This window comes from Strix aluco, chromosome 20 (assembly GCF_031877795.1).
Source record: "Strix aluco isolate bStrAlu1 chromosome 20, bStrAlu1.hap1, whole genome shotgun sequence".
NCBI lineage: Eukaryota > Metazoa > Chordata > Aves > Strigiformes > Strigidae > Strix > Strix aluco.
The window spans coordinates 12,928,157-12,947,231 of record NC_133950.1 but is presented as its reverse complement, the minus strand read 5'-3'; the positions used below and the strand labels follow the sequence as shown (position 1 = coordinate 12,947,231).

The window sequence follows — 19,075 nt, the reverse complement described above, 5'->3', positions numbered from 1 at the left end:
TTCTACAACCTTTAATCTGTAATGTGTAAGAGTGATTCCTTACTGCTCCAAGACACCAGACTTCTCTTTTTTGAATGACTGTAGAACTGTACCCAGAATGACGATAGTGCCAGCAGAGTCACCGTGTCCTTCTCATGGAATTCCAATTCCCGAGATGTTCGTTGACACACTCTTGAGAGTTCCAACCCCTGTGGGTGCTCGCTCCTCCTCAAGTCAGCAATTCTCACAGGACAAACTCTGGAAAAATCACTTGCTGAGACCAAATACGACTGGGAGGACTTGGAGGCAGAAAGGAACACCCACAGCATGTCGGTGCAGGAACACCAAGGCTGACAGGCTGTTTGGCACATCAAAGCAGCAGTCTTCCCTCCCTCCCGCCCTCCCACCCTTAGCTCAGAGGCGCCTTGCTTTCCAGGATAACCTCAGTGCTGGGTGCCACAACGTCCCCCGTGAACAAGAAAGCACGTTCATTCCCATCTCCACGCCATCAAGGGCTCTTAGACCCACTACCACCCATCTTCATGAGCGGGGCAAGAAGGATCGTGAGCTAATCCTGGAGGCTGTGGAAGCTGTGCTACAGAGGATGCCGTTCAGAGATACACCGAGGGCCTTCCAACTGAATCACAGATCTCACCTGCTAAACACTGCCTCAAACCCAGCGTCTCCTCTAATGGAGACTCCACTTCTTGACCACAAACACCAGGAAAGAAAACTGCTGTTAGGGTTTTGCTAAAACGACAAGCACCGTTCTCGACCCCAGAATCGACACAACTTTTTTTGCCTATGTACTTTGTGGGTTCTCCTTCTTCGTTTTTTGGTATTAAGAACAACATTCCCTTAGACAGCCACATCTTTAAAGATCTGGATTCTGTTTCAGCCACAAGGAAAGCACACACTACTGTCACATAGGAGATGACGGTGGGTGGCTGAAGGCGAGAGGAGGCAAGAAGCAAGACTGGCAGAGGAGCTGAGACCCTGCTCCCAGGTTCAGCTAACACAAACGCTGCGATCCCCTGCAAGGGTGACATCCTTTACTCACACACCTTACTGGCACAAGTTAATTACATCTTCAGACTACAGTCAGGAAGGAAAAAAGCTAACACAAAAAGACTGCTCACTAAAGACGATGACACAAACCATAGGAGCACTCTGGTTTCACGGTCCATGGTCAGAACCCCGTTTATTAAACATTATAAACTTATCAATGTACACCATTTCCTATATACAAATCAAGTTTATCAATTTTAAAAAGTGCTGTTTGAAATTAGGTTTTATTTAAAGCACAAGGTAATCGAAATTGCATCTTAATTGAGAGTGAATCAGTTCACGAGTAGCATTGAGAACACAGACACATCGACAGGGGCACAAGACACCTTTTAAGTCTTAATGTTGATTTACTGAAAACTTTGAGGAGAAACATTCAGCTTATTTTATACAAACAGTACACAGTGCTTCTATCATCTCTATTAAAATTAAGTATACAGTTTAATCCTTTTAAAGCAAGGTACTCTGAAAACTTCTATTTTAAAATACCAGCCTATTTACCTATTCCAAACAAAAGGCCCAAATCCTGCAACTGAATCGAGGCAGACAAAAATATATGCCTGTGTAGACGGACTCCAGGCACATGAGCTAAGTAAAAAACACTTTTCCAGGGTACCCTACCACAAAAATGAGATGATCTAGCATACTGATCTTTTAAACAAACCAACCAACCCACCCAAGGACTATAAAAAGGTGGCCGGACAGTAAGAAATGTCAAGTGACCACTATAAACATGTTTAAAATGTAACTGCACAACAGTATAAACACACAAAGGATGTTGTTTATTTCTCTACATGCCACAGTTACTTGTTCTACTCTATGCTACACCGTAGTTTGCCAATATTCTGCAAATGCGATCACACCAGGGGATACTACGCGATACCGGATCCTTTCTTGATTGCTTTTGCTCCATTTTGCAACATTAAGGCCAGCCTCCAGGAAGACTGCTGAAGTGACTGAGAAACAAAGTGATACTGAGTGGTAGTTTGGCTGAGAGAAGTTGTGTAGAAGACTAGATAAAGAGAATATCAGATCAATTCACAGGGACAAAGATGTAAGAACAAACTACTCAAAGGACTTCACTACACACAAATGAAAAGGAAAGAACCAGCCAACAGCTTAAATTCACACTTTTTGGATTTTTCAGTGAAACCAGCGTGGGGGCACTTTTTTTGTGATATGAACGTGCTACTTCCATCCTATTTAAAGTTAGTCCAAATAAAAAAGATAACAGTGAAAAATTGCTTTATTCTGGCTGCTGGAAACGGAGGCAGAGAAAGCGCTACCAGTATGAAAGAACAGTGCTGAAAATATCCTTGGCGTTTATATTAGGAACTTCCTACAGCAAACCTAGCTTTGTTCTATTGCACAAAAATTGTAAATGAACAAAAGTTCACAGAAACGTAGCATTTTAGAAACCACTTTTGAAAAAGGAAAGTAAGGGCACTCAATTCAAGAAAGTTTATCCAGGAAACCAAAAGCCAGCTCTGGGTAACTGCAGGGCATCCAAATGAGACTTGAGAATAACGAGGAATTGTTTCAGCCTTGCAGGCCCAGCAGTACGTAAATCTAGCGAAATCCACAGAAATCATGTTGTCTGAACAGACACAGCTCCTTCACTTTTCTCAAACTGCAACTGTGCTTGGAATCATCTGCTAGCGGGAGGTTTCGGGTATTCCAAAGGTACTTCCAGCAGCTGCTGAGATCGCTTTACACAGGATGTGCAGACAGACTGATTCCACTTTATTGACCCGAATTTGCATTTGTGTCTTCAAGGATGGATCCCCGCACCTACAGCTGCGCTGACTTCGCTGGAGTTCTGCTCACTGAACTCCCCAACCGTCCTCGGCGTGGGAGAACTGAGACCCCAGCGTAAAACCGCGACACAGGATTGTCCTAAGGCAGCTCGGATGTGAACAGATGTCAGATAATCTGCTTCAAAAGCACAGCACTGCTATCAAATGCTGTGTTTTCCTAGGATCTCTTAACAGATTGCCAAATATATTCTGCGTGCAAACAGGTTTCCTTTTGATATGATTAGAGGCCTCATAATTTAAAGCGTGATTAGCCAGTATCTTCTTATCTACAGTAACTACAGCATCCTGTAGTAATGCAAGCCCTAAAAATCATTATAAAAAATATTTCCTTAGAGCACTTTAAATAATTTACAAAATTCTACAAAAACTATGTATGTTTATCCATGATATCCCTGTTAAATAGAAGCATTTTTCACATTAGTGTGTATATGATATACAGATATCAGCATCTCCCACTGTCTCTCCTTCCATGTCTCAAGTTTTATCAAGGTAATTACAATGATAGTTATTTTCTAAAAAGACTGTTACTGTAAAAAAGGTGTACTTACATATTTGAAACATTTCTTTTCAAGAGGGAATCTGGGCAGTCCCCTGCGGGTACATCAGTAAATTTTGCACATGTTTTGTCTAAAACTTCCTGCCCTTGGCCCACTTCACAAGCAGTTTCCCTATTCTGCAGGACAGGTATTTTTCCTTCCAAACTGGAGCTGGATACCTGAATTTCTTCCTGCCTCTCACTGTCCTGGCAGGTAATTTTTTCCTTCTTAATGCACATCTGCCTACTGTTATCTGTACACGTTCCTCCACTAGTTTTATCCACTGTTACTGCTGTGACATTGAGTTCCTGCAGTGGGCAACCTGAACTTGGATCTGGCCTGTTGTCCTGCTGGTTATCCTCGCCCTTACTGCACACACATGTACTCTGCTGGGACGTGTCTCTGCTAACTTGATCTGCTTTTCCCACCACTATGCTGTGTTCAGGGCATGGGGGATCTAAATTTGAATTGGCCCAGCTGTCTCTGTGGGTATCTCCTTCCTCGATCCACATCTGTGTGTTCTCAGCTTTGGATGTTTCTCTGCTAACCTTATCTACTTTTACTGCTGCCACACTCTGCTCCTGCAAGGGGAGACTCGAGTGTGAATCCGAGTGGTCTCCCGAAGCATTAGCCGTCCCGCAACCCTCTGCTTCCTCTCTGATATACAAAGGAGCAGCCTCCAGTCTGTCACAGGTTTCTGCTACGTGGGGACTCGACACTTCCGCAGCGAGCTTCTGAGAAGAACTGGATTCTTTTATCGCTGTCGTACTCTCCCCACTACATTCACCTTTTGGCAAGGGGGCTCCTCTTCCCTGGCTGAGCACATCCGTATCCTGGGAAGTGACCTCCGCTCCTAACGCACTGCTCTGGGCAAGCAAACGCTCTGCTTTCTGCCTTTTGTTCAAAAGCATGGATTTCTTCCTGTCCCGAGCATACTTGAGACCTGCAATAAATTTACTTGAAATTTTTAGGTGAAAAGTATTCTTTCTTTTAGATCTAGACTTTGCATTAATTACTTTTCGTACTTTACAACCTTCGCTTTTGCTGGTTTTAGGTGGGAGCGTTTTCTGCCCGGGCTGTGTATTAGGGACATCCTTTTTACCTGTTGTGTTTCCAGATAACTCACCACCAGCAACACCTTTAACCCCCACTGCACCTTGCTTAGCTTTTGACTGACCAGTAGTATGAAGACCAACATTCTCTGCAGCAGAAGCAGATCTCCCACTGCCGTGTAACATTGCACTTTTCCCTTCCATTCTCTGAGAGTTCTTCAACTCCTCAGTTTGCTGAGACACCTCAGTCTTTTTACTCTGACCCAGCATGAGGTCAATCTCACTTTCGACCGGCTGTTGCTTTGCTTTTCCTTTATTAGTAGTTTGTTTGGTCACTCTCAATAGGTCCAGAGTTGCATCATCTTTCGGTGCCTCTGAATTGCTTGCAGAGTCTTTAGCTTTTTCTGCCAAAAACTTCCTAATTTCTTGTTCGATGCTGTCATCGCTGTCCACTGAACTGCTGTCATCAGCGTCTGACGCAGCTGTGAAAGCACATTTTTTATTTTTAGCTACCTGCAGGTTATTCGGGTTTGAAACTGATTTAGGTTTATATCCTTTTTTAAGCTGCAAGTTAAACTCCAAGTTCTTCATGGTTTCTGGTTTTTCACTGGGAAGTTTGATATTTATGTTGTCTGGAGGATTTCTGATGGCATTCTCTTTCACAGCTTTTCTAGGTTTTGAGAGGCAGCTTTTCAGTAGCACGGGATTTTTACATTTGCACTCGTTTTGTTGGAGGCTACTAAATTCATCCAGCAGCTGAGTTTCTGTCTCGCTAAATCTGACCCTCTTCTTGCACTGAGATTTCTGGTCCTTGGACTTCTTCTTTAATTTTCTTTTAGACCGTAAAAGGTCCTTGATAGCACTATCAAGGTCCTCATCACTATCTAGAGAACTGCTCTCATCATCCGAACCATCCCTCTCTTGAGTTTGGATGGTATTTTTCATAAGGTTTCTTGTGCTACTCTGAACCTGCATAAAAGGGTTTACGGAGTCCAAGGCCACACATCTGCCAACTGATCCGGATAATTCGGAAGACACCGGCTGCTGCTGCCTAGTTTCTTTGCTACTGAGCCTTTGAGCATCACAGAGTGCTGCGGGGCTGCTCAGGGCACACTCCTCTTGGAGCACAGGAAATTTTGAGTAGTTACCTGGCTGGAAAAGTCCTGTCTCCAGCTGTACGGGTGTTTTTGATGCACCTTGTTTCGCTATTCTGCCTTCCCTTTTAAGTCTCCTTTTACGACTCAGAGACAGCTTCAGCGTTTTGGGAAGAGAAGGCTCAAGGGTACTAGTGAGGCTGTTTTGATCAGAAGGCAAAGGCATCTGGATTGAGTGTGACAGGCTGGGAGGCTTTGTTCCAAGGTTTTCTGACTGTGCTTTCAGAGCCAAAAAAGCCCTGATTTCTTGCTCTATACTATCATCACTGTCCACAAGGCTGCTGTCACTTTCGCAACGGGAGGAGGAGAGAAGCTGGGGAGAAAAGAAGGAGTCTGCAGCCAGTGATCTGTTGTCACTTCCCATTTGGGATGGCATGATTGTTTTGGAAATATCAAGGATTGCTTCTGCACACATGAGTTCTGCAGATGTGTCTGCTCTGCAAGAGGCCTGCAATGTGAGCTCGCAAGCAGCAATCTTGTTTTCCGGAGGTGCAAAATGTCTAGCTTTTTTCAGTGGTTTAAACAGCTTGTTAAATTCATTGCTGGTACTTTCTAATTCTGTTGACTTTGAATTAATTTCTTTTCTCTTGTTGCTTATAGGGCTTTTATGGATTTCTGGTGAGGCACTTTTTGTTGAGCTAATTGTCAGGCTTGCAGAAATGTCCGCCATTCCCTTTGTATCAAATTGTTCCCTCTGCAAAGGGACACAGTCTGTTGCATGACCTGCCTCCTTCCTGATTTTCTCCAGCTGATAAAGCTGAATGGCTTCTTCAATGCCATCATCGCTACTCGAGTCAGACGTGGGCATGCTCTCGTTCATAAGCGCTCCCCTCGTCTCCCAGTAATTAGCTCCACTTTCTTCATTTTGCTCCACTAACCAGGGCTGGCTGGCAGTGGCCATTTCTAGGTACGCTTGGTTCACCTGGCTGAGATCACCAGGCTCTTCTTGGATTTTAGACTGCAAACACTTGGACTGCGTGCTGGTTTTCTGTAGCTTGGGATGGTGTCTCAAGAGGAGAGCGTTACAACCTTGCTTTATAGCACCACAGTTTTTGTTTGGTGTTTCTTTGTTGCATTTTAGAACAGATCTCACATGGGAATCCTTTTTATCCTCCCCAGTCACACACTTACTAATTTCTTGCTGCTTCTTCTCGTTCAAGAACTGCACTATTTCAGCTTGTATGCTCTGTTCAAAAGAGTCATCGCTACTGATGCTCTGAGGGGAAGCAGGCTGTAGCCTTTTACCGATGCCCAGGTGGTCAGACAGGTACTCTTCAGAGAGCATCTCAGCTTTGAATTTCACAGGGAGAAGGTTACTAGCCATTTTGTTCTGGGAGAATTCTCTTTTAAACCTTTTGTCTCTGCTTATATTCTCAGAACACTCCGCGTCCCTTTGTAACGACTGGTCGCTTTTGCTTTTTGCTTTCAAGTACTCTTGAATGGCTTCTTCTATACCTCGGTCGACAGAATCGTCGCTATCGGAATCGAGTAAGAGAGTCCCAAACCCCACATTCTCTTCCACTTCAGTGTCATCCGAATCAGCAGGGCAACCACACTTGGTATATTGAGGATGCTTCCGTAGCAAAGTGGTGCTCGATGGGACTCTGTTACTAGTGCCTTTTTCTCCCTTTTGTTTCTTCTGCATAATACAATCATACTCATTGTTCATACCCAGGGGAGACTCTTGACTTTGCAGGTTGTTTATGATCATCTGAACTTTTGCACTTACAGAGGTTCTAGAGACGTCCCCTTCAGATTCAGAGAAGCAAACGGGGTATCTACAATTCCTTGCTGGTCCAAAGGACTCCCATTTTGTCTGAAGAGCTACCAGAGGAGAAGCATTCATAAGGAACATTCTAGCAGACAACAGCAAAGTCCACAACGGAACAGTTTTTCAGACTGGTCTCTCTTCCATCCTACAATAAAGAAAGAGAAAGGTATTTTTTTATTATGCATCTACCCTCTAAAGTTCCATGTAATAATACTGGTAACATACATTGTACATTATTAACACTCAGACTTACTGTGCCAGATAATCACAAGAGTTACTCCTCAACATCGCTTTAATGGGTAAATCAGTCACTACTGCCATTAAGGCTAAGACAGACCACTCACCATTTGTGGTTTTCAGTATTTTCTGGCACAACCATAATGCAACTCAGGTAATTATCTTCACTTCCAAAACTCTTCCTGCCCTTTTCATCAAAGGTCACGCTCTCTTTTGCGCATGCTCCTAAATACCCACCTATTGTCAAGACCCACAAAGAATCACTCTGATGACACTTCAGTGCACAGGCGTGTGTGATCCCCTTCTGCACTAACGTTGTCTGAATATTTTTGCAATGAACTTTGTGGCGAGAAAGAACAATTTTAAGGGAAATTTTCATAACAAAGTGGAATCGGTGGGAGTGGAGAACCCTGCAAAATATTCTGCTCCCTGTGTTTCCTTTGGCACAATTGCCCTTTTGAAAGAACTCCCGCCATGCATAGCTCAGCTTTTCAGTTTTACAACGAAAACAATGTTGGCTATGTCCACATGGTATATAACTGGTGGATGTGGAGCAAGCCTGCCCATGATCTGAGATGGTGGAGCACAAACCAACGCTTATTCAAAGCGCAGAGTAACTGCGTTAGCACGCCTGGACGCACACACTAGCCCATGACAGCTTTTACCAGTTCTGGCTTGGCATTAAGTGTGCACAACTGAGGGACTTGGGGCAGCTCAAAGAGGAGGAAGGGAAGCTTATTTCTTCCTGAACCGTACTACAGCAATAACCCCGAGACATCAATCATTCTGGCCTCGCTGCAGGATAAAAGCTCTTGCTAAATGCAAATCTTTAGGAGTTTGCAAAAACACAGTGAAGATTACTAACTACTCTTTGTATTACAGTAGAAAAGCCAGAACGAAGCCGTTTCGTGGAACAAAAAAAGCCATCCAGAAAATGCCAGATAACGTCCCAAAGAGTTCACAACTTCCAAGTTGTCCCATGAGGGCCAAAGGTTTCACCTGCAGCACCATTGGGTAGGATCAAAACCGTCTGGCGGACACAAGGCATAGAGCACCCCCAACAAAACACTACAGCGGTTGGGCGGTTCTCCAAGGCCGATGCGCCGACTCCCCCACACACCCAGAGTGGCACCGGACTCCACCGACTACAGAGACACGTTTCTGCCTCCGAATCCTCTCTGACCTTGCCCTTGTCAATTATTCTCTAGGGCTGGTTTCAGATTAATCAGCGGCAATAAATATTTTATAGAATTAATGATTCTAAACTTTGAAAACTTGTATTTATTTGCTACTGAGAATAAGGTAACAGACAACCAGGGAAGATAATTCTTTATCACTTTTAAAAAGATGCGGTGCTCCAACAAAGAACATAGTATAACATGACAAATGCTTTTGTCAAAATTATTCTGGGACCTGCGCTCGGGGAGCAGTTTTATTGCCATCTTGTTAGTAGACTAGAATATTCTTGAAATGTTATTGACCAAGGCAGGGTCGGCCTGGACATGCCTTACATGACGTCTGCAGAGCGGTTCGCTCCGAACACACCACTAATAACGCTTTTGCTGCTTCGTTCGCTGGTTCTCTGCTGCGGAGCATCTTAGCAGAATACATTTTAACTCAAGCTCTGGGGCATCCATTTCTGATTTTCTTTTCTTCAGTGACAATTCACCTCAAAGCATCATTCCTACAGAATTAAAATTTTGAGTACAGTGCTCAAGAACATCCCTCCTTGCTGGCTGCTAGCCGGAGCGACACACCACATGCTGTTTTAATTTTCACCTTTTAGTCAACTGAAGATAGTTTAGGCTGACTTCTGCTCTACCCGTGCCAATAAAGCGCAGTGCTCCCGACCGCTCGCGTATTCGCCCATAACTAACCGGGGAGGCACCTCCCAAGCAGCTCGACACGACCCGGGTCAGAACCCCAACTTTCAAACATGTGAATGAACGCACAACTTCTAAAGCAGCCTCCAACACATTCACTAGGGCAAACATAAATCAAAAACATTTTTCCTTGTAATAAGCAGCTAAGGATTGAAGAGACAGAAATTAGAATACCTAATTATCCTGAAGAAATGCAATTAACACACTTAAGCTCCCAGCTTCATTAGAAAAACCCCACAACTTATTTCCTATTAACCTATTTCCACAGTTTCCAGGTAAGGGGCAGGTACCTTCGTTATCCTACGCCGGGATTGTGGTCGCCCTGCAAGAATTACACGGGACTGGGATGAATCTTCCTGCCCCAGCAGCGCTTCAGGCCAGGGCACCCACTCTGGGGTGCGGGCTCTGAGGGGGCACCCAACTGAGGGCACCCACGGAGAGCGTGAGGGGACGTGAGGGGACATGAGGGGACACACACCCGAGGGCACCCACCGAGGGTGTGAGGGGACATGAGGGGACACCCACGGAGGGTGTGAGGGGACATGAGGGGACACCCACGGAGGGTGTGAGGGGACATGAGGGGACACACACCCGAGGGGACTGCACCCGCTGAAGGTGAGGGGATACGAGGGGACACCCTCCCGGCAGGATGGCGGGGGGGGTGTATAACCTCCGGAGCTCTGTGAGGGGACACGAGGGGACACCCGCCCGTGGGACACCCACCTCGGGTGTGTGAGGGGGCCACCCACCCGCGGGGGACGCCCGGAGGCGGCGTACCCGGGGCCACCGCCGCGGGGGGCCCCGCCCGCTGCCCGCCGGCTGCCCGCGGCCGGCCGGCCGGGCCCTGCCCGCGCCGCCATGGCTCCCCCTTCCCGCCTTCCGCCGCCCTCGGCCGGCCGCGCCGGGCCCGGACCTGGGCCTCGGCCTCAGCCTCGGCGGGGCCCTCCCCGCCCCGCCCCGCCCGACCCCCCCCACCCCGGCGCTCACCTGCCGCCGCCGCGGGGGGAGGCCGAGAAGAGGGGGGTGGCGGTGGTGGTGGCGGCGGCCGGCCCGGGCTCGCCGCTCCGCCGGGCTCCGCTCCGCCGCTGCCCGCCGTGCTGGTGCAGGGGCGGGCGGCGCTTCCTTCCCTGCCCCCGGGGAGCGGGAGGCATGCGCCGCAGGGCTCCGCCGGGGAGGCGGGAGCGACCGCCCGGCCCTCAGCGGCCGCCGGCTCTGCCCGCGGGAGCGGTGGGGCAGGGAGGGGCCGGGCCGGGCGGCCCCGGCGCCGGGGCACAAAGGCAGGCGCGGCTGCTCGGCTGGAGCCCGGCAGCGGCGCGGAGGGGAGGGCGGGCAGGAATCCGCCAGGCAGGCGCCCGCCGGGGAGGAAGGGGCACCCCCCCCCCCGCTCCCGGCCCGGGGGAACCGGGGCCTTTTGCAGACCCAAGGCAAGATTTGGGCCCCAACCCCTGACCCTGCAAACACCGACCAGCTCTGTGCCGGTGGGGACTTTAAAAACGGACGTACCGGGTGTTGGCGGCGTTTACTTTGGAGGCGAGAGTCGAGTACAACGCGCAGGAGGAGAATCACTGGTCGCGCTCCCTCGGGGGTGCGGTGGGGGCTGCTAAAAGGTGGGGAAAACTCAAAACATCGCCAAAACACGCCACCGGCTGTCCCAAACGCAAAGTTTGAGGATGCAAAACTAGAACTAAAAGAGCTGAGGCCTGTTTTTTTTTTGTTTTTTTTTTTTTTTTCCCCAGAAGCTGAAGCAATTAGTGCGTTGGAGATTTCATGTAGAGAAACAGCAAAGTTTTAGTGCTCTGTTTCTTCTCTGTTTTGCTGGCGAACAGGCTTTCCCCGGGGATGTGCTGCCAGTTGTGTCCTACCAACCCCGTGCTCCCCGAGAAGAGCCAAGCTGCCAAATCCTTCTTTTCAGGACACCCGTTTCAACCTGCTCATTCACTAAAAAAACACAGAGTGAGTCATAACTCTCGGTTTGTAAATCTTCACAAGCATTTCCATTCCTAGTTTCTAGAAAACCTGGTGCCTTAACCCAAAGTGCTGCGTATTTTCATTTCGCCAGTGCTTTTTTCTTTCCCCATGGTGCATGAATACCTGTGATGCTACAGTAGAAACCAGCATCTTTTGGCTGGGTGTTGCCAGAATCACAGGGGAAATGCTCAGGGTAGAAGATGTCAAGGGAGCAGCAGGTGTAAAGGATCCCAGGCTGAAAATGGGGTGACAGCTCGTGGCAGTGCAGACAAGGCACCGTGCTCACACCCCACTGGGCTCCTCTGCCGTAAGGGGAATTATTGCCAGTGCACAAGAATGCGGTGGATGTCAGAATCAGGCCCGTTATCCTTGATAGGTGTTATCACATACAATTATTCATTTTCTGTGTCACTTTTCATTCAAAGCTCCAGACAATTTGCTTGACTGATGTTGCTGTTTCTGCCACAGCTTTGACAGCGTGTTGCAGCACTGCAGCACAGCGCAGAAGTTTAACTCAAGAGTTAGAGGGCAGTTTCCTGGTGCAGTGTTGAACACCGGTGAGAATTTAGCTAGGCTCCGAGGTGAATCTTCTGTCCTTGCAGAAAGAGAAGGTGCTGCTGGAACTGGCAATGCGACTAGAGTGCACCTACCCTGTCTCTGGTGCAGGGTAGGTGCTGGACACTGTGGCTCTGAGCTGCAAGGCTCTTCAGACATTTTTGTGCTTGCTCTGCAGCAACACATCGCAGGGTGTGGGGCTGATGTATGCCGAGTGCTGTGGAACAGATTTCCACCTGCTTTTACCCCAGAGATGCTTGTTTCGGGGAGCACGTGTATTTTTATGCCATGAGGAATTGTGCCCTTTCCCGGACTCCAACCTCACGTTCTAAATTTTTTTTTCCTCAAGAGTCCTACCTACCAAACCAGGTCTGACCCTGGGGATGTGGGTCAGACCGTGTTTCAAACCGTCAGACACAGTTATAGACTCATATTAATTTATCTCCTGCTCTTACAATAGATAAAACAGAGCTGATAAGATATTCGCCTGTGTGTTCTTGTCCCTGGGATATGTAATATGCTTTTATATTCTGAAATGGCTCACTTGAACAAGACTGCTGAAAACAGCACAGCCAGCATCTGTGTGCAGAAAGAAACAATGAACTTGCTTTTGCTTAGCTGCAGAATTGCAGCCTGGAGGTGAGGAAACTTTGCTCCTTTCACCATATTCCTCCTAACGCCACACCAGAGGAAAGAAAGGGCTCTTGTATTCATGTATCTGCTCAGGCCAAGTCCATTTGCATGTGAATGCTCTTTAAAAATAAAATTAAAGTCAAAGCTATGGCCAGAAGCCTGATAAATGTTTTTGTGCACGTGCAGTTGCTTGGAAAGGGGGAGGCTGCTGCTGGAGAGCTCTGCTGTTACCAGCGGAGATGGCATTTTATGGCTCTACAGAGCAAGTTGCCTCCATGTGCAGCCTTTGACTTGAAAGAAGAGCAAAGCCTCTCCCCGAGGTCCCATTAGGGATGATTTGTCTTCCTGATCCATGATCTTTGCGGAAATGAGAGCAGTGGTCCCCGTCCCTGTGTCCCCGCTGGACGGATGACAAAGCCACGAGCACTAATTGGACCCCTTGTTAGGATGGCTGGAATGGCAGGGAAACATTCATGTTTTCAAAATGAAACATCTTCCCCGGCCTCAGGGTCTGCTCATCCCATTTGCAGCTTATTGCAGGGGGTAGGAACAGGTGCTCATTATAGGTGGTTCTGGATACATTAGAGGCGAAAGCTGCTGTGGGTTATCAGAGGCTGAAACCGGATCTCAGGTGATGGCTATTTTTTTTTTTTTCCTAGCAAGAAAAAGGGCAAGATTAAAAACAAAATAGTAAGAATAAAAGGACTTGCCTCGCAGATCTTCTTGTTGTTGGGTAACCTGTGGCTTCGTGGCCAATTACAGTTCCTACATGGAGCCGTGTTAAAACACCAGGCATTTCTGCTGTGCTGCTGTTTCTTTGGGAATATGAGTCAGACCGACACTGGCCGAGGGCACAGCTGTGTCTAGGACACAAAGGAAGTCGATAGCCTCAGGTTCTGCAAACCCTTTCCTCTGCCGGTGGTAGTTTTGCATTCCCCAAGCACGTCTTTGGGGTTTGGGGCAAAACTAATCCACAAAAATGAAATCCTGCTGTGACCACTGAGTTTTTTGCTGGAAAAAGCAGCGGGGAAAGGAGGTGGATGAAGTCCAGTCTGAACCTTGAGCCCAATCAGTATTTGGGGTCCGTATATCATGTGGCTCCACTGAGCTTCAGGAGGCTCAAAACTGTTCTGGAAAAAGTAGTGCCAGCATTTATTTTAAAATAAATCAAGCAGGCTTCTTACCTCTGGTTCAAAATGGCTCAGGTGTGGCTTGAGCACTTGTTTCCCTCCTGCAGAAATTTGCTCTTTCTGCGAGGTGCAGTGAGCCCTGGGCACATCCCGGGTGGCAGCGGGTCTCTTGGAGCAGCAGGACGTGGTGGTGGCCCCACTCCTACCTCCTCCTGCCCTGTTCAGCTTCCTCAGTCTGGTCGCAGGTGGTGTGTTAGATGGAGTACAGCTGGATCATGTAGTAACATGGTAAACTGAAGAGTTTAGTTGTTATTTAATAAATGCCAAGGAGACTCATGAGGCCTTGAAGTTATAATAGAAAGATCTAATTTAGAAAAAAAGGAAGAGATGCCCGTGAAAGCTGCCAGCAAACAGCACTGGATATTGAACATTTCTATTTACCCTCTGAATGGAGCAGAGGTGGCGTGAGCTTCCTTACAGCAGGGCTGGATGCTGCCCGGGGAAGGAGCATCTGGGGCAGGAGGAGGTCCGAGGGCAGTTCTTGGTGGAGCTCAGCCCTGGGAAGCTCTGCTGTGTCTTGTCTTAGAAGACACTGTTGCTGTAAATTGCCTTTGGATGTCAGATTTTTTTAAGAGACGAGACCCACTGGCTCCATGAAATGCATCAAGTGGAAAGTGGAGCACAGAGGCATGCTCACAGAACACTTTTAATGTTTTTGAGTCAAATCTGATGAACTTCCAATTCATTACTGACCATTGTACAAAATGTAGCTGAAGGTCTCTGTGGGGCACAGCTGATTGCATTTGAAGATGTCCCTTTTCAGTAGTAACTCCCAGTGTATCTGGCGTAAGAATATAACCTGAGAAATATAATTTAGTGCCAAGAGGTTTGATTGCAACCCTGACCTTTCCTTGCGATCGTATGGCAGAGACCTCTGAAATTTCAAAGGAAATGATGGCACCTCTCTCATATTCTGTACCTAGAACCTTTTAATAGTTTTTATACAACTCATTCCTATCGAGGTTAAATTATAAATTTTTCATGTTTACAAAAATGGAAATGTGCCGTATGGGCTTTTAAGAGTCTTCTTTACGCAAGTCTTCCCTTTCCGTCCAGCTCCGTGGGCTTTGCTGGGAGGCAATGCTGTCTGTATTCCCGCCAGGACATTTCCAGCTGAATCCTCTTCTTGTCACAATTCTGCTTGTGCCCATTAGGTGTCAGACTGTTATCAGCACAGTTTCCTCCAGTTTTGGAGCTTCGAGGAGAAGTGAGGCAGGTATGAGAAGCCAAGAGCTGGTGTGACTCGTCTAGGGTGCCAGCTGCATGCTCGCCTATGGGTCCTACCCCCACCGCTGGGCCACCCACCACTGGGCCACCAAACGGGGACTTTCTGTTGGCCTTGGCCCAGGCTTTACCAGCTGCGGTTCCTCCAGAGCCACTCAGGGCTGCAGGCTGAGCATTCCCAGGCTGCGAATCTTGCCCCAATAGTGCAGGGTTTTGCAGTGCATTTATATTTTAGATCATGTTTAATTCCATTCTTCAGGTCAGCCCTTCATATTGCAATAGCTCCGTCCTTCTGCTCTCAGATCTGCAGGGTCACTGAGGTGCTGCTGGAGCACTGACAGGCCTCTTTCCACCTCTTCCATCATCCTTTTGGGGATAAACTGTTGAAGTTCAGTGCTGAAGGTTGGTGCCAAGCCACGCCAGCAGCATGAGTGCAAGGTGCCAGGACAGCTCAGATATTTCCTGCATCTTAGGGCCCGGGAGCGCTGACGAACACACGGGGATTCATTCAGAGACAGAAAGTCAGTCTTTTTTTTTCTTTTTAATGAACCATGTGCAGAATTTCCTACAGCAACACTTTGATTTCAGCCACAAGCTGGGATATAAACACAGGCATTAGGTGCCATGAGCCAAAGTGGATGGTGATGAAAAGGGGTCTGTGAGCTTTAAAATGGCCTATTTAAAGGGCAAGATCAAAGATGCACAGTGGGATAGATACCTTCCCCGCTACACGAAGAAAAGCCGTAATGAAACTGAGATGCTGCGCTCGCTATATATTTCAAAAGGAAACTGTTCTGCTTTGACTTTGCGCTGCAATTGCTGAGAGCTTTAAGGGGACTGGGGGAGGAAAAAAACCCACATTGTGCTCCAGCTCCCCTCATTACCGCTCCTCCGACTCTTCTGCCGAGATGTCCCAGCACAGCCGTGGACTTGTCCATCTGCAATGATCATGTCTTGCATTTACAAAGTGCCTTTCCTGACCGGCTGCTTGCTCAGGAGCATCCAAGAGGCTGCCGGAGGACTTCTGTGGAGCAACTCCCGATCCCCGGCGGAGCCATCCCGAGTGCTGCTCCAGCCCCCATTAGCTCTAAGCCAGTGTTTTTAAAAGACATCTTCACATGTAGGAAAGCTTTTCAGATCACCTTCAAGGAGTACTCTATTTTTAGCATCCATGGACTCTCTTGGCTGCAAACAAGCGAAACCTCTCTGCAGTGAATTCACAACAGGGCAACTGGCAGGTGTTCAAAGTCTCCAAGAGAAGAGCAGCACAAAGGAAGCGGCTTGTCCCCGATGTCCCCGTGGGGTGGGTTGAGTCCACGCTGCCACCACGGGACGCTGCCCACAGTCACGCTGGGGTGGGCAGTGGGGAAGGCAGGGACCGGGGCCGCGATGCACAGCGAGTCTCCTTCACCGACGCCTTTGCAATTGCAAAATGCACTTTGCTCAAGCAGGGTTTGATTAAGGATTTGCAAACAACTGCTGTTTGGTTCAGTGGTCAAAATGCTTCCTTAAACAAGTCTTGGATCAAACCAAAGATCACCGCTGTTTTGAATTTTCATCAGACTGATAAAGCATGCTGGGCCAGGGAGCCCGTGCAATTCTTTGACTTGGGTTTTCCTCCAGCAAACCAGCACAGAGCAAATCACCCTCAGCAGCGCAGCCACACAGAGCGAAAGCCTCCCCGCTGCTCTGCAGGGCGAAGGGACGTCCCACGAGCAGTTTCAGGCTCGTTGAAGCAGAATTTGGCAAACATGCTAATAGTTATTTTAAGCATTTCTTTTTCCCCAGTCCTCATTCTGCTCTCCCTGTGGGCCAAAGTCACTTCCCAGTGCTCCAGCCAAGAGAGGCGGAGGGCAGGAGGCCTGACCACCCTTGCTTCATGCCAGCTGCAGCTGCACACACTCTACATTCACACCCACGTGCGCTCCTGCTTATACACGGGGCTTTTAGGGCCATGGCATATGTCCAGTGATGGTAATTTTGGACTAAGTGCCATGTCAGATTCACCCTCCCATTCTGCAGAGCTGTCAGGGACGGAGGAGTATTGACTGGGCACTACAGATGCCTTCAGTGCAACAGATCCATAGCAGCTTTGGGAACAGAGGAGGAGATCGAATCCTGTCCTTCTGGTAAGTGTTAAGAAAAATATGGTATTTAGAGAGGCACTTTCTCCTGGATGGGGCTTGTGCTGCTGGCATTAATGGACAGCCCTTCTGAAGTGTTTCTTTATCTTGGTTTTGCATCCTCTGGCAGTGTTCTGAGCCCCTTGGAGAATGACCCAAACCCTCTCCGATCCGTCCAGCACCCCTCGGGCAGCTGGCTCCATGGCACCAGGAGGCTGGGAGCTGCTGAGCTGAGCTAACAGCATGGGGCTACAAACCCTGACCCAAAATATGGCTCACAACAACACACTGATACCTGGCTTTTCCAAGGGAAAAAAAAAAGCCCGTTCCTATTACCTGATGTCCTTTACATTTTGCTTTCTCCTCGCTGCACCCTACCCTGTGCAGGCGAGGGCTGGATTTGACCCTTGGCCAGGCTTCCCTGCCTGCCATCCTGCTTGGCCGAGGCTCAGAAAACCCACAGGTGTGGAAGGGAAGGAGCAGAGGCAGCGCCCTGGGCTCCCGGCACCACCTTGGGTGAGCTGTGCATGCAGCCGCGCGTGGGACGGGAAAGCCGGAGCAGCTTGCAGACGTACGTGCCACAGACCGGGAGGAAAGAACCGGCTGCGAGGAGCTCGTGGGAGGAGGAGGAGAGAACTGGGTGTCAGCAAACGAGGCAGATTGAGAGCTGAAATGTGTTAGTGGTTGTATTTGGGATATGATCAACGTTTCCTTGTGACTTGCACAATCTGCAGGGGCCTGAGAGGTACAAAAAAAAAATTAAAAATCAGTGGGAATGGAGCTCCTACATCCCCTTACGCTGCAGGAGGCTGCTAAGGAAGGTGAAGCCCTCACACCCTGTGCAAGGGCAACGCAGATCAGAGCACGGGCTCATCATCTGGCTACCATGGGGCAGGAGGTGGGCGAGCTGGTGGGTGGCAGAGGGCAGCCCCTCGGTCCTGGGAGTTGGTGCATGCCTGGCTGGCGGGTGCTGCTGGCACAGTCAGCCCCATGGTGTGCAGCCTCCTTTTCCTCTGGATACCTGTGGGATGGCCCTGATGGTTCAGTCCCCAGATTTCTCTCTGGGGAATTCTCCAGCACAAGGGAAGAGCTGCTGCCAGCAGAAACCTGCCGCTTATTTGGCGTGTTGGGCAGTGTCTTGGCCTTGGCACCCTGTGGAAGGGTGAGCCAGGAGCATAGAGGGGAGCAGGGCTGCTGCCAGGGCGGGAAGAGAGGGGGCCTTTTCATCAACCGCTCACATCTCCACTGTGGTAATTCATATGAATGTCACTGGCACATCTGTTCAGAGAGAGAGAAGTAATACGGGTCCAGCTGAGCGATGAAATTGCTTTCAGGGCTGCTGATTCCCGGCTCGGGGGCGTGCGGTCAGCTTGACTGCAGACTGTGGATTTTTAATTTAGTTTTTCCCCTCTCCCTTGACCTGTTCCTTGCAGCCAGCAGAGATCAGTCACATGTAAAGCAGGTAGGGCCAGCATCTCTGAATCCTGTTCTCCTTGTTCCCATTCTTTGGGAAAGATGGGCCATCTGGGCTCATTCGTGAGACCCTGAAATCACTCACACGGCGCCTCGCTGAAGGATTTGCATCTCGCTCATGACCAGGCTGCTCTGCTCATCCTTTTCCCTCTGCTCTGGGACCAGGACCCGTTTTTCCTCTAGATGGTGCAACTGCCATTGAGCACCAGAACAGCACCGAGCTGCAGTCAGACCCCAGCCCCTGCAACAGAATGTGGGGTGCAGCCACCCTCAGAGTCTGCCCCCAGCTCCCCGTGGCCCCTTCCAGGTCTCTCCCGCTGGCAGGATGGGTGCTGTGGGGCACGGATTGCTGACCCGAGGGCCTGTGCCAGATACCTGCGGAGCATCATCACTCCTCCAGCCACAGGCACAGGGC

General features: G+C 48.8%; 1 protein-coding gene across 1 annotated transcript; it reads right to left on the bottom strand.

Annotated features, from left to right (window-relative positions):
• Nucleotides 1-1,150: 1,150 nt before the first annotated feature.
• On the bottom strand, nucleotides 1,151-10,567 carry PPP1R26 (protein phosphatase 1 regulatory subunit 26). The gene is made up of 2 exons (XM_074846088.1): nucleotides 10,482-10,567; nucleotides 1,151-7,519 (listed from the first exon to the last, which is right to left on the bottom strand). Exon 2 carries the CDS (start codon nucleotides 7,456-7,458, stop codon nucleotides 3,406-3,408), a length of 4,053 nt encoding a protein of 1,350 aa, XP_074702189.1. The 5' UTR covers nucleotides 7,459-7,519; nucleotides 10,482-10,567; the 3' UTR covers nucleotides 1,151-3,405.
• Nucleotides 10,568-19,075: the final 8,508 nt, after the last annotated feature.

Coding starts and splice junctions, on each gene's coding strand:
- PPP1R26 (XM_074846088.1), bottom strand. CDS start 7,458: ATGTTCCTTATGAATGCTTCTCCTCTGGTAGCTCTTCAGACAAAATGG.